Source organism: Lampris incognitus, chromosome 7 (assembly GCF_029633865.1).
Source record: "Lampris incognitus isolate fLamInc1 chromosome 7, fLamInc1.hap2, whole genome shotgun sequence".
Lineage (NCBI taxonomy): Eukaryota > Metazoa > Chordata > Actinopteri > Lampriformes > Lampridae > Lampris > Lampris incognitus.
In genome coordinates this window covers 7,726,320-7,739,264 of record NC_079217.1, presented here as the reverse complement: position 1 = coordinate 7,739,264, position 12,945 = coordinate 7,726,320, and the positions used below count along the sequence as shown (strand labels likewise).

The following is a 12,945-nucleotide window of genomic DNA, read 5'->3' as shown; positions in this document are numbered from 1 at the left end:
ATAAACGTCCAGGGGCTACTGTTAGCAAGCACTAGCTAGCTAGCTAGTTCGTGAGGGGTCTGAACTGATAACCCCAAACACAAGCTATAAACTAGATAAGGCTATAATTCATCCGGAGATACGTAAGAAAATCTAACTCAGAAACCCCAAAGGTAAGAGAGGGTGGTGTACTGGGCTAGACAAGCAAGCTGGCTAGCTACGTTACTTACACTTACTTACACCATCATTCATGCTCCGGTCTCCTGTTTGTCAGGAGCAACTGCGAGACAGCAACGAGGTCGGCAATCCCAGTGGCAAGGTTAAAATGGTATGGTCCAAGCATAGGGGTGTGAAAACAAGTATGAATGACATTTTAAGTAGTTCGACTGTCTGTGTTGTTATTTTACCTTTTTTTGGTGAGGGAGTTAACATTATTATTCATGATATATTTTTTGGGGGGGACAAATTCACCTCTTCTAAATATTGAGGGGGACATGTCCCCCCTGACCCCCCCATAAGTTACACCTGTAGTTGTACTGAAAACTTGCATAGACATATCTCTTCTTGATACCGCTGTTTAACTGAATGGTTTGATGTCAAACTGTATATCAGTGTATCTTTCCCTCTCTGGTTGTGTCTAAATACCCATACTACGGCTGTAGTACGTACTATATACTATCAATTTTTAGTGTAATAATTCATTGTATATTTATTTATATTATCTCTCCGCCTGCCGCCCAATGACTGCTGGAATAGGCTCCAGCATCCCCGCGACCCTGAGAGCAGGATAAGCTGTCAAGCTAATGGATGGATGGATGGATGGATATAATATTCATTGTACCAATGTTGTATTGATAGGGTGTACTAAAAATACCAGGATGAACACTGTTTTCACTGGAAAATCTCAGGTACATCAACTGGACATTATTCCGGGAGAGAATGGTGATTTTTTTTGGGGGGGGGATTTTCCCCCTCCCCCCCATTTTTTCTCCCCATTGTATCCAGCCCGTTACCCCACTCTTCCGAGCCGTGCTGGTCGCTGCTCCACCCCCTCTGCCGATCCAGGGTGGGCTGCAGGCTACCACATGCCTCCTCCGATACATGTGGAGTCACCAGCAGCTTCTTTTCACCTGACAGTGAGGAGTTTCACCAGGGGAACATAGTGTGTGGGAGGATCACGCTGTTCCTCCCAGTCCCCCCCGCCCCCAAACAGGCTCCCTGACTGACCAGAGGAGGCGCTAGTACAGCAACCAGGACACACACCCACATCCGGCTTCCCACCCACAGACATGGCCAATTGTGTCTGTAGGGACGCCCGAGCAAGCCGGCGGTAACACGGGGATTCGAACCGGCGATCCCCATGTTGGTAGGCAACGGAATAGACCGCTACGCTACCCGGACGCCCGAGAATGGCGATTTTACGTGTTTGCTGTGGAGATAGAGGTTGAACAAACCGTATGCACTTGCCATCACTTCCGCTGGTTGACTGAGGATAGTGTAATGATAGATTTACAATGCATACTAAATGCGCTTTAATGGCTAGTAAGTCTTAAACAGTATAGTAGCGGCGGCTGGCCAGTACAGGGCACTGGGGCGCCACCCCCCTTCAAATATCAAGAGAGGAAAATCTACTTAAACATGTTGAATATAATTTAGTTGTATGATGCAAATAATGATGAAATAAAAGTGTTTTGCAGTCTGTGAGCGCCTGTCAGCAGCCATTAAATATTGGTTCCAAATGGTATTTGGTTGATTTCTGTCTGAATACATATAGTACTTCCTGGGTGAGGGGCGCTGGCCAAATGATACCTTATGTAAGCCCTCAAACTTGTGGTGAGCAGGTGACCTGAGGCTGCTGTCTAATTAGTTTCTTCAGGTTTTCCAGGGGGCGCAGTTCTGTGCACCCCAGACACTCCCACGTTTATTGGCAGCGAATTGGTATTGTTTTAATGATTTTTGATCTAATTTGATTGGACAATTCTCGTGGCTGTCAATCATGTTCACACCCACCACGACGCCTCGTCTCGACTGTCAATCATCAACAGTCTACGAACCCTGATAAAATTTATAGGCTACATTGTCCTTCTTAATAACTCTGACTGTGTGGACATTAAAGCAGCTGTCAGGTGTGCTGCGCCAAGGTAAATTGCCCCCCCCCCATTTTTTAGCACCAGCCGCCACTGGTATATAGAACTGTTAGTATGCAGTGTATTCTATTAATATGTAGTGTGTAGCAAAGTATTCGGATAAAGTCTCATTCTGTTTGTGTCTTTCCCCCTCCCTTGCTTTCTATTTCCGTCTCTCTCTCACACACACGCTCATTCTTTCTCTGTCTTTTTCTCTCTCCGTCTTTCTCTGTCTCCTCTCAAAATGTTTCTAGTGGGTATGGATTCCAAGGTAAGTTACAATGGACCACTAATAGAACCTTTCAGCTTGTGACAGGTCCTAATTTCAACCCCAGCCCAGCCGGTGCCTTCTGGACTCACAAACAATGCAACTCCTTCAGTCAGTCAACCAGTCCCTACCCATATCCTCTCCTCTGTTTCTATGCAGGCATGAATTTGACTCGGAGCAGGTCCCGGACCTCAGCAGAGATGTGTTCAGACAGGATATCCATTCCGTGGGCTCCCTGTGCAAACTGTACTTCAGAGAGCTGCCCAACCCGCTGCTCACCTACCAGCTCTATGACAGATTCTCAGTAAGAACCAAGACATTTAACATGGGGGTAGGGGCTAAAACTGGGGCAGGATTGAAGATGGGGGTAGCTGTAGAGATGGTGAAAGACCAAAGAGGGGGTGGTATTTAGAAGCCAAAAAAAAAGCTGCTGTGGAATTGCTAATTATCCAGTGATTACAAATGCTTAGAAAGAATATTTTCAATATTCATTAATGTGCCACTGTTCCCAAAATTGGGTCAGTGCTCTAAAACTGAGCTGTCTAAGGATGGGAACAAATTGCAATGCTAAAAACGTAGTCGGGGATTAAGTGCACACTAGCCGTTCTCTGAAAATAAAATGGGGAGGGGGGAAAAAGAAAAGGAATGTGAATGTTGAGGGGAGATGTCTCGCTCTAGGCTGATTACCAGCCCCTCAGCGGTGTGGTCTTTATGCTGTGTTTTCTCAGGAGGCCGTGTCTGCAGCCACAGACGAGGAGAGGCTAGTCAAAATCCACAACGTCGTTCAGCAGCTGCCTCCGCCACACTACAGGTCAGGTTTGGAAAGCCCACCATTGCATTCTGGTGGCCAGATCTAGAATTGCATCACATCAGAAAATCATGCAGTGCCATCAGATCATCAGAGGCTGGGGGTGCGATTTATACCACGGCTTTAGGGGAAGTTAACTAGGAGTGTTGGGGGATGTGCCTCAAAGAGGACTTACAATGAGTCATTGGTAATAAAAACATCTTCTTTAGTAAGAATGGTGTCCATCCCTCTAGTAGAGTTCAGAGACTTGTAGGATCTATGACAAGGAGCATTGAAGCGGTTCTGGAGGCTCATGGAAGCCTAACACTTTACTAAGACACTTTATGTTGGCTTTTCCTTTAATTTGTGACCCATCTGTATGTATGTGCACATCAAGGTAGATGTAGGAAAAACAAATTTTAATACATAGCAGTACAATCTTGTTTTGTGCGTCGCACACTCATCAGCTGCCAAAGTGATTCAACAAAGAAGAACTTTGTTGAATGTGTTGAATCACGTTCAACAAAGAAGAACCTTTGTCTTTTTTGTTAAATCACATTGGCAGCTGATGAGTTTGCGACGCATGAAACAAGCTTGTACTGCTATATATTAAAAGGTTTTTTTTTCCTACGTCTATATTGATATTCCGCTCCTCATTTGTTGAGCACTTTATCAACACCATTGACGGTTTCCGGAGGAAAAAAAGCTGCTATATACACGAATACAGGAAAAAAAAGTTTTAGACGCACAAAACAGGCCTGTACTGCAATGCATTAAAACTTTTTTTTCCTGTATCCATGTTGATATTCCATTCCTCATTAGTTGAGCACTTACAACAACACCATTGACGGTTTCGGGAAAAAAACACTGTGTATATATATATACACTCACATACATATATATAACTTTGTTAAAAGAAACACTTAAGAGCAGGGAACAGATAAGGAGCAAAATAATCCAGTGAGTCAAGTAAATTCTTTATGAGACAGTACAAGCCCGTTTCATGCCATAAGCAATCATCAGCTGTCAATAAAGCTACTCGGGAAAGAACACCATTTACTGCCTCGTCATGCACATCATGTGCACAACGTCCAATGCGGAAGTGTGTGTGTGTGTGTGTGTGTGTGTGTGTGTGTGTGTGTATATATATATATATATATATATATATATATATTGGGGTTTTTTTCCGGGAACCATCAATGGTGTTGATAAAAGTGCTCAACAAATGAGGAGTGGAATATTAAGATAAATGTCGGACAAAAAAAGACTATGGCCGCTGATGAGTGCATGGCGCACGAAACAATATATATATATATGTGTATATATATATATATATATATATATATATATATATATATATATATATATATATATGTCAGTTAGAGAAACCATAACTCGTCATTATTTTCCTGCTCTTTCATACCTCGGCCTGTCCTGAGCTTTGAAATTTGTTGTGAAATGAAGCCGTATGGCTGGTCAAATTAATAATGAATGAAAGCCATGGAGTGCAGCGCCGCATTCCAAGTGGCCATAAAAGAGCAACTGCGGAAATTGATGGTGTTGACAAATCACCACTGACTCTTCAAGTAGGGTCACAGAAAAGACGGACGGAGTTGTTTATTAGCGCCGCGCTTGCTCATCGTTAGACACCATCTGCTGTTAGAAGTGAAGACATCAGCGCTAGAGGAGCTCTCACTTCTCCTCGGCAATCCTCCATCTGCCGTCTCATTTGTCTGAAGTGAGGTCCTATTTGGAAATGGAGAGGTGAAAGTCATGTTCCAATTTGTTTGTGTGTGTGTGTGTGTGTGTGTGTGTGTGTGTGTGTGTGTGTGGTGTTTTGTTTTAATCCACAGGACTCTGGAGTTCCTGATGAGGCATCTGTCCCGACTAGCCACATTCAGCCCCATTACGAACATGCACACTAAAAACCTGGCTATCGTCTGGGCACCCAACTTACTCAGGTGATTCTTTGAATGCTGTCAACACTGTCCTTAGTCACACTCACCATTAAAGGGAAACAATCAGGATTTTCAGCATTATCTCTATAGATATAGACACTACCCACTACCCATCAAAAATCTGGGGACACCTTGATTTGAGGAAGAGAGGAAAGCCACTTATTTGTCATTGTACAAGTTACGATGAAATGTGTTCTCTGCATTTAACCCTCCTATTTTATAGGAGTGGTGGGCAGCTGCAGCTCCCGGGGACAAACTCCAGTTCCTCTTTCCATTGCCTTGCTCAGGGACACAGACAGGGGTATTAACCCTAACATGCATGTCTTTTTAATGGTGGGAGGAAACCGGAGCACCTGGAGGAAACCCACGCAGACACAGGGAAGAACATGCAAACTCCACACAAAAAGGACCTGGGATGGCCTGGGGTTCGAACCCAGAATCTTCTTGCTGTGAGGCAACAGTGCTAACCACTGGGCAACCGTGCCGCCCACTTTTTCAATAAGCCCACTTTGTCAATAAGGTGACCTCGTCACACAACCACAGACTGACTTATTTCAATAGAAAACTCTGTAGACCTTGCCATTTTTCCTTTTAAAGCATGTAAAACAACTGACAAAAGCAATATTCTCATCGTTGGGAATAATCATATACCCCACCCATTTTACACCCTCGTTGTCAGCATCCATCAGTGGCCACCTTACAGGTGTTTCATCCACTTTTGGGGCCAAAGATTTTCAATGCAAAACCTACTCTTCATACCAAGGAAGACACTTTGAAGAACACAAGGCTGAGATTTGCATAACTGTACCCAAAGTACGAGTAAATAGCAGTTTTATGTTTAAAAAAAAACCTTTGCAGGCATTTTCTCTTAATTAATTGAATAGTAACAAAGAAAATCAACCATTACTATGAAAATTAGAAGGCGAGGAGGTGTCCCCAATTTTTTTATGTGCAGCATATGTTGCTAGGCAACACTCCGTTAGCTGCCATAATACTGTGACAACATATACATGTATCAGGAATACTTTGTCATTTCATTTCATGTACTTGCATACATGAAATGAAATGTTGTTTCTCCCCAGCCCACAGCAGTGCAACTCAAAGACAAAAACACAAATCCAAAACCTGCAAGAACTACAAGAACACACAGTCAAACTAACACACTGTCCAAGGGAACGAACGCCAGCCAGGATGACTGTGGGAACTGGCGGTCTGAATGGGCTAGCGGTTAGCTTAGCCTGCTCCGCTTCCGCGTCCTGTCAGACCACCTTCGGTGTTTCCTCTTTGGGTGCAGGTCCAGGCAGGGGCCATGGTCCTTGGGCCCACCGGACGCAGCAGACCAGGCTCCCTCAGCCGATCCAACGCCAGCTGTCCCAGCCAGACACCCTCGACACACCTCCCCCGCACTCCAGACAACGACGACAAAAACACCTCAGTCAACGCTAGACGCCAACGCCAGACCGGCCTTGGTGTTATCGGAACTGCCAGTCTGCATGGGCTAGCAGTTAGCTTAGCCTGCCCCACTTATGTAGAGATAATGTTAAAAATTATGATTGTTTCTCTTTAAGATCACGCCAAAACGATGACATCTAGCCACATACCAATCTCGCAGGTTCCTTCTAGACCTCTCTATGTGAACTAGCGCATGTCCCAGTGGTTTCTAAGCCGTTAAAATGGGTCGTGCGGTGCCGTTAACTGTGTTTCAGGTCGAGACAGATTGAGTCAGCTTGTTTCAGCGGCACAGCGGCGTTCATGGAGGTGCGAATCCAGTCGGTGGTGGTGGAGTTCATCCTCAACAACACCGAGGCTCTCTTCAGCCCCAAACTCAACGCCGTCATACGAGAAAACACAGGTATGTCGTCAGTCAACAACTTGTCTTTGACTCGACAAGTAGCCCTCACAAGAGCATTCAGTGTCTTTCCTATGATTTATATGCGGTTGTCAAACATTTAATAGGTAACCCTATACATTATTGACATTACACGGCTGGATGGATGGATGCTATAAATAGATAGATAGATCTATTGATAGATAGATACGATAGATACTGTAAGCAGAATTGATAGCTTAATTGAAAGAGTCTTTATTATCTCTTTTAAGGAAATTTCTTGTCACAGCCTGTACATTAGCCATACAGCTTTACCTTCATGCATAATTAGATATATATGTACACTACCGTTCAAAAGTTTGGGATCACATTGAAATGTCCATATTTTTGAAGGAAAAGCACTGTACTTTTCAATGAAGATAACTTTAAACTAGTCTTAACTTTAAAGAAATACACTCTATACATTGCTAATGTGGTAAATGACTATTCTAGCTGCAAATGTCTGGTTTTTGGTGCAATATCTACATAGGTGTATAGAGGCCCATTTCAAGCAACTATCACTCCAGTGTTCTAATGGTACAATGTGTTTGCTCATTGGCTCAGAAGGCTAATTGATGATTAGAAAACCCTTGTGCAATCATGTTCACACATCTGAAAACAGTTTAGCTCGGTACAGAAGCTACAAAACTGACCTTCCTTTGAGCAGATTGAGTTTCTGGAGCATCACATTTGTGGGGTCAATTAAACGCTCAAAATGGCCAGAAAAAGAGAACTTTCATCTGAAACTCGACAGTCTATTCTTTTTCTTAGAAATGAAGGCTATTCCATGCGAGAAATTGCTAAGAAATTGAAGCTTTCCTACACCGGTGTGTACTACTCCCTTCAGAGGACAGCACAAACAGGCTCTAACCAGAGTAGAAAAAGAAGTGGGAGGCCGCGTTGCACAACTGAGCAAGAAGATAAGTACATTAGAGTCTCTAGTTTGAGAAACAGACGCCTCACAGGTCCCCAACTGGCATCTTCATTAAATAGTACCCGCAAAACACCAGTGTCAACATCTACAGTGAAGAGGCGGCTGCGGGATTCTGGGCTTCAGGGCAGAGTGGCAAAGAAAAAGCCATATCTGAGACTGACCAATAAAAGAAAAAGATTAAGATGGGCAAAAGAACACAGACATTGGACAGAGGAAGACTGGAAAAAAGTGTTGTGGACGGATGAATCCAAGTTTGAGGTGTTTGGATCACAAAGAAGAACGTTTGTGAGACGCAGAACAAATGAAAAGATGCTGGAAGAATGCCTGACGCCATCTGTTAAGCATGGTGGAGGTAATGTGATGGTCTGGGGTTGCTTTGGTGCTGGTAAGGTGGGAGATTTGTACAGGGTAAAAGGGATTCTGAATAAGGAAGGCTATCACTCCATTTTGCAACGCCATGCCATACCCAGTGGACAGCGCTTGATTGGAGCCAATTTCATCCTACAACAGGACAATGACCCTAAACACACCTCCAAATTGTGCAAGAACTATTTAGAGCAGAAGCAGGCAGCTGGTATTCTATCGGTAATGGAGTGGCCAGCGCAGTCACCAGATCTGAACCCCATTGAGCTGTTGTGGGAGCAGCTTGACCGTCTGGTACGCAAGAAGTGCCCATCCAACCAATCCAACTTGTGGGAGCTGCTTCTGGAAGCGTGGGGTGCAATTTCTCCAGATTACCTCAACAAATTAACAGCTAGAATGCCAAAGGTCTGCAATGCTGTAATTGCTGCAAATGGAGGATTCTTTGACGAAAGCAAAGTTTGATGTAAAAAAAATCTTATTTCAAATACAAATCATTATTTCTAACCTTGTCAATGTCTTGACTCTATTTTCTATTCATTTCACAACATATGGTGGTGAATAAGTGTGACTTTTCATGGAAAACACAAAATTGTTTGGGTGATCCCAGACTTTTGAACGGTAGTGTATGTTCATTCTCATATACAGTTATGTGAAACAGACATATGTAGAGAGATGGGTATATCAGTTCATACAAAGGCTTCTGGCAGGGTATTTTATTTAGGCCTCCTATGGCAGATGCAGTGTTGTAGTCGAGTCACTAAACCTCGAGTCCAAGTTGAGTCTCGAGTCCGAGTCATCAAGGTTGAGTCTGAGTTGAGTTCGAGTTAGGCATCTTAGCACTAACTGTTACTGAACATGAGGGTATGCATGTGAATACGCATGTAGGTGGAACACACGTGCCTGCCCTTGCACGAAATTGAATAATTTTACAGTATTATAATATAGCTATCACTGTCTTATGCCAAATTATTAGGGCCTATTACAAAAAAACTAACAAAACAAAAAAAACAGTCTTTATCAATTAACATCCGAGTCCGAATGCAGTCAATGCTCAAGTCTGAGTCCGAGTCATCAGTGCTCAAGTCCAAGTCGAGTCACGAGTCCTGAAAATCAGGACTCGAGTCCAAGGACTCGAGTACCACAACACTGGGCAGATGGGATGACAATCCCACCAAAGCAGGCTTTACTCTGGGTTATATATCTGTACCAAAAATCAGATGGGAGTAAATTGAAGAATGGGTTGAGGAGGTGCCCGGGGTCGTGGGATATAGTTTATTGCTTTGCTTGTAATTGCTTTGCTGTTTGGGTCTGACAGATTTGGGCTGAGAAGGACAAATGAGTTTGGATGCAATATGTGTGTTGTTCTTGTTATAGAAATCTAAGTTTTGAATCTACTGTGAACACTAAGCATACATATACAATTTATTCATTTGATTTTCTGTGATGCCCAAGTTTCACTTTGCAAAACACACAATCAAATTTGAAGGAAAATGTCATCAAAACTTAAAAAGCAAAAAAAAAAGAAAACTAACTTTCTTCTAATTCTGATGTTATATTATTCACATTTAAGGTAACAACACTTTATCCAGACCCAAGTCCTTGCTGGTCTCCTCCCCTTCCACCAAGCTCCTCTCTCTGGAGGAGGCCCAGGCCCGGACCCAGGCTCAGCTGAATTCTCCGGTCACCACGCCATGTTTGTCCCACAGCGAGTACATCGAGGTCGGAGAGGGACCTGGAGCCCTGCTGGGCAAGTTCCACACAGTCATCGAGCTCCCGGTGGAGAGGTAGTTTGAAATGACCTGTTGTTTTGTGTGGTTTTCAAGAGGAAAACGGAAGGCTAAAAGTAAGGGATGTACCGATATAGTTTTTTTTCCCCCAACCCTATTCGAGTCATTTCATATTATCTGTCGACATCAACTCCATCCATCCATCCATCCATTATCCAAACCGCTTATCCTGCTCTCAGGGTCATGGGGATGCTGGAGCCTATCCCAGCAGTCATTGGGCAGCAGGTGGGGAGACACCCAAAGAGTAAAATTTAAATTACAATTGCACTTAAATGTGATACCGCTACAAAATAAAAATCTCATTTCCACATAGCGGTGTCACAGCAAACTAGTATGAATGATTTCTTTTTCCAAGTGCTTCATCATATTGAAAGTACTTCCGTCCTCCAAGTTAAAGAACTTTCACACTACAGAGATTTTAGCTGCTTATTGCTGAAATCGAACTTTAGTTGGGCTTAATATGCCGCTACCGATCAATTAAAATGAGCCGCAATCGGCTCCAATGCGATATCTCAGATTGGACCGCAAGGAAGCAGATCTAATTACAACTTGGGGGGGGGGGGCGCAAAAACTGGAATTTTCTCAAGACTATTTTCTGTCTGTATGCTGTAATGAGCAATGTGTGTTGATGTGGGCTACTGGAGGCTGTAACTAGCTAATGTGAACTGGCACACATTTAAATGGCTAAGTAAATGTTTATGTTAGCTTAACTGTTGTTACTGTAAACTACTAATAAGACACGTTAGCCCCCTAGCTAACGGGTCTGACCCTTTAGCCGAGCGGTTAGTGATGTCGCCTTGTGGTGCAGTACACCCCGTATCGAATCCCGCACCGGGCAAGAAAATAACCGGTTACATTGGTGGCAGCAGTGGGATCCGGAAGTGTGCAGATCCCAGAAGTCTCTTCGGAGCGCGGGAATAACAAAGCGCGAGGGCGCGCTTCCGGGGAGGGTGACGACTGTAAACTACTAATAAGACACGTTAGTCCCTAGTTAACGGGTCTGACCCTTTAGTCGAGCGGTTAGTGATGTCGCCTTGTGGTGCAGTACACCCCGTATCGAATCCCGCACCGGGCAAGAAAATAACTGGTTACATTACCATATAAGATGTAGCTCATCCACTTGAAACACTCACCGTCAGAAACCGGAATCAGTCTCGTCATTTTTAAATTAACATAACTATAATTTAAACCCCTGTCTCAAATAACCACCTGTCTGTAATAAAGGCCGGGTGTGCGGGGTATTAGAAGTTTTATGGGTACGCTCAATGTCACATTAGCTAGCGAGCTAGCTTAACTACAGCTGTGGCTGGGGATAATTCACTTGAGGCGGTAAACACAGTCTGGTTATGTTTTTAAACCTTTTATTCTGCCGATGGGTAGATTTTATCTTTGTTTGGACAAACTTACTTACGAGGCATCTGTCACAGGACAAGCCTGTGGTCCTAGCGGTCACCCCAGTCACACCAGCCACTAGACTCACTCACTGAAGACGCAACTCTGACGCGCTGCAGAGATGGAACCTGGGAAACAAAATCCAGTAGTAAGCAGCGGTATCAGGATGAAGTAAACCATTAACTTCATTTCCCAAATGTCCACTTAGTTTAGTATATTCAACGGTGCAGACCGCTGAGCAGGCTGCATAGGGGGACATAAACAAAACCTTCAAAATTTGTTGTGTATCCATCCATCCGTCCATTATCCAAACCGCTTATCCTGCTCTCAGGGTCGCAGGGATGCTGGAGCCCATCCCTGCAGTCACTGGGTGGTAGGCGGGGAGACACCCTGGACAGGCCGCCAGGCCATAACAGGGCCCATGTTGTGGTTATGTGTGAATTATTTCAAAAGGGGAGTCACCTTCTATTAATTACATAATTTATTTCGAAATAATTTATTGAGCGGGGGGGGGGGCCTTCATGTTTTTCAGAAGTTGGAGGGGACACGTCCCCTCTCACCCCCCGGGATCTGCACCCCAAGTCGGATCGGGACATCCCTACAAACAGTGTTGAGGCTTTATGGGTGTTTGTTAATGTGTCATTTATATACAGCTATAATGCATGGTATTATGCATGTCGTGTTGAGTGATATGACAACTAATGTTGTGGTATTTTACCTTTTTGTAATTTTTTTTTTTTTTTATTTGCGTGAAAGAGCTCAGTAATTGTACTTTGGTAAGAACAGAATGATTTCAGTTGTTGGGACAGCTGAGTGATGGAGAGATCATGAATCCTTAAGTGATGAAGATGTGTTTTTGTTTCTGTCCAGTGGCAGCAAACGGGGTCCTGCTAAGGTTAAAAAGTCTCCTGTGGGCAACTGGCTGTCCTTCTTCCACCTTGGCAAGTCCCATTCTGTGTGTAAACGTAAGCTGAAACGCCACCCCAGCGAGCCCAACGAGATAAAGAGCATCGCACTGCCAGGTCAGAGTGTCATGGGCTCATTGGATTGCAGTGCAAATACACGAGCTTTACTATTACAATGGCTTATACCTGTACTTTTAAAGCTGAAATCTGTGATTTCCCTCTCTGTGGCAGCAAGAACTACAAAGTTGTAGCAGCCGTTGTCACTTGTGTGCCATGAGCTCAGCAGTAAACAGTTCCCACCCTTGTCAAAATGGCATCTACAGACCAAAGCTAACACAGACAGTATGACAAACTACATCTAACCATGTGGGAACTCTGCTCTACTGTAATATTGATTGTAGAATTGACAGATTAGCTCTCAAACAGAAACATCACCACAGTGTATTGTCATCATGCTTCAGTCCTTGTCCCTGTTTCAGTAGTAGGAACGTGTTTGTGCCAGTGTTTGTCCTACCTGGTCAAAATGTCAACAATGGTTTAAGGGGAGTTTCTCCAACCACTGTGAAGATACCAGCAGGT

At 43.9% G+C, this 12,945-nt stretch overlaps 1 protein-coding gene across 1 annotated transcript in view; it reads left to right on the top strand.

Moving 5' to 3' along the window:
- The window catches only part of arhgap32a (Rho GTPase activating protein 32a), a 52,384-nt gene that overhangs the window by 32,383 nt on the left and 7,056 nt on the right, over nt 1-12,945 (top strand). The window contains exons 14-19 of the mRNA XM_056283296.1: nt 2,533-2,677; nt 3,102-3,184; nt 5,014-5,121; nt 6,825-6,970; nt 9,853-10,066; nt 12,332-12,483. Of these exons, the coding sequence (XP_056139271.1) occupies nt 2,533-2,677; nt 3,102-3,184; nt 5,014-5,121; nt 6,825-6,970; nt 9,853-10,066; nt 12,332-12,483 (848 nt within the window). The remainder of the gene's footprint in view (nt 1-2,532; nt 2,678-3,101; nt 3,185-5,013; nt 5,122-6,824; nt 6,971-9,852; nt 10,067-12,331; nt 12,484-12,945) is intronic.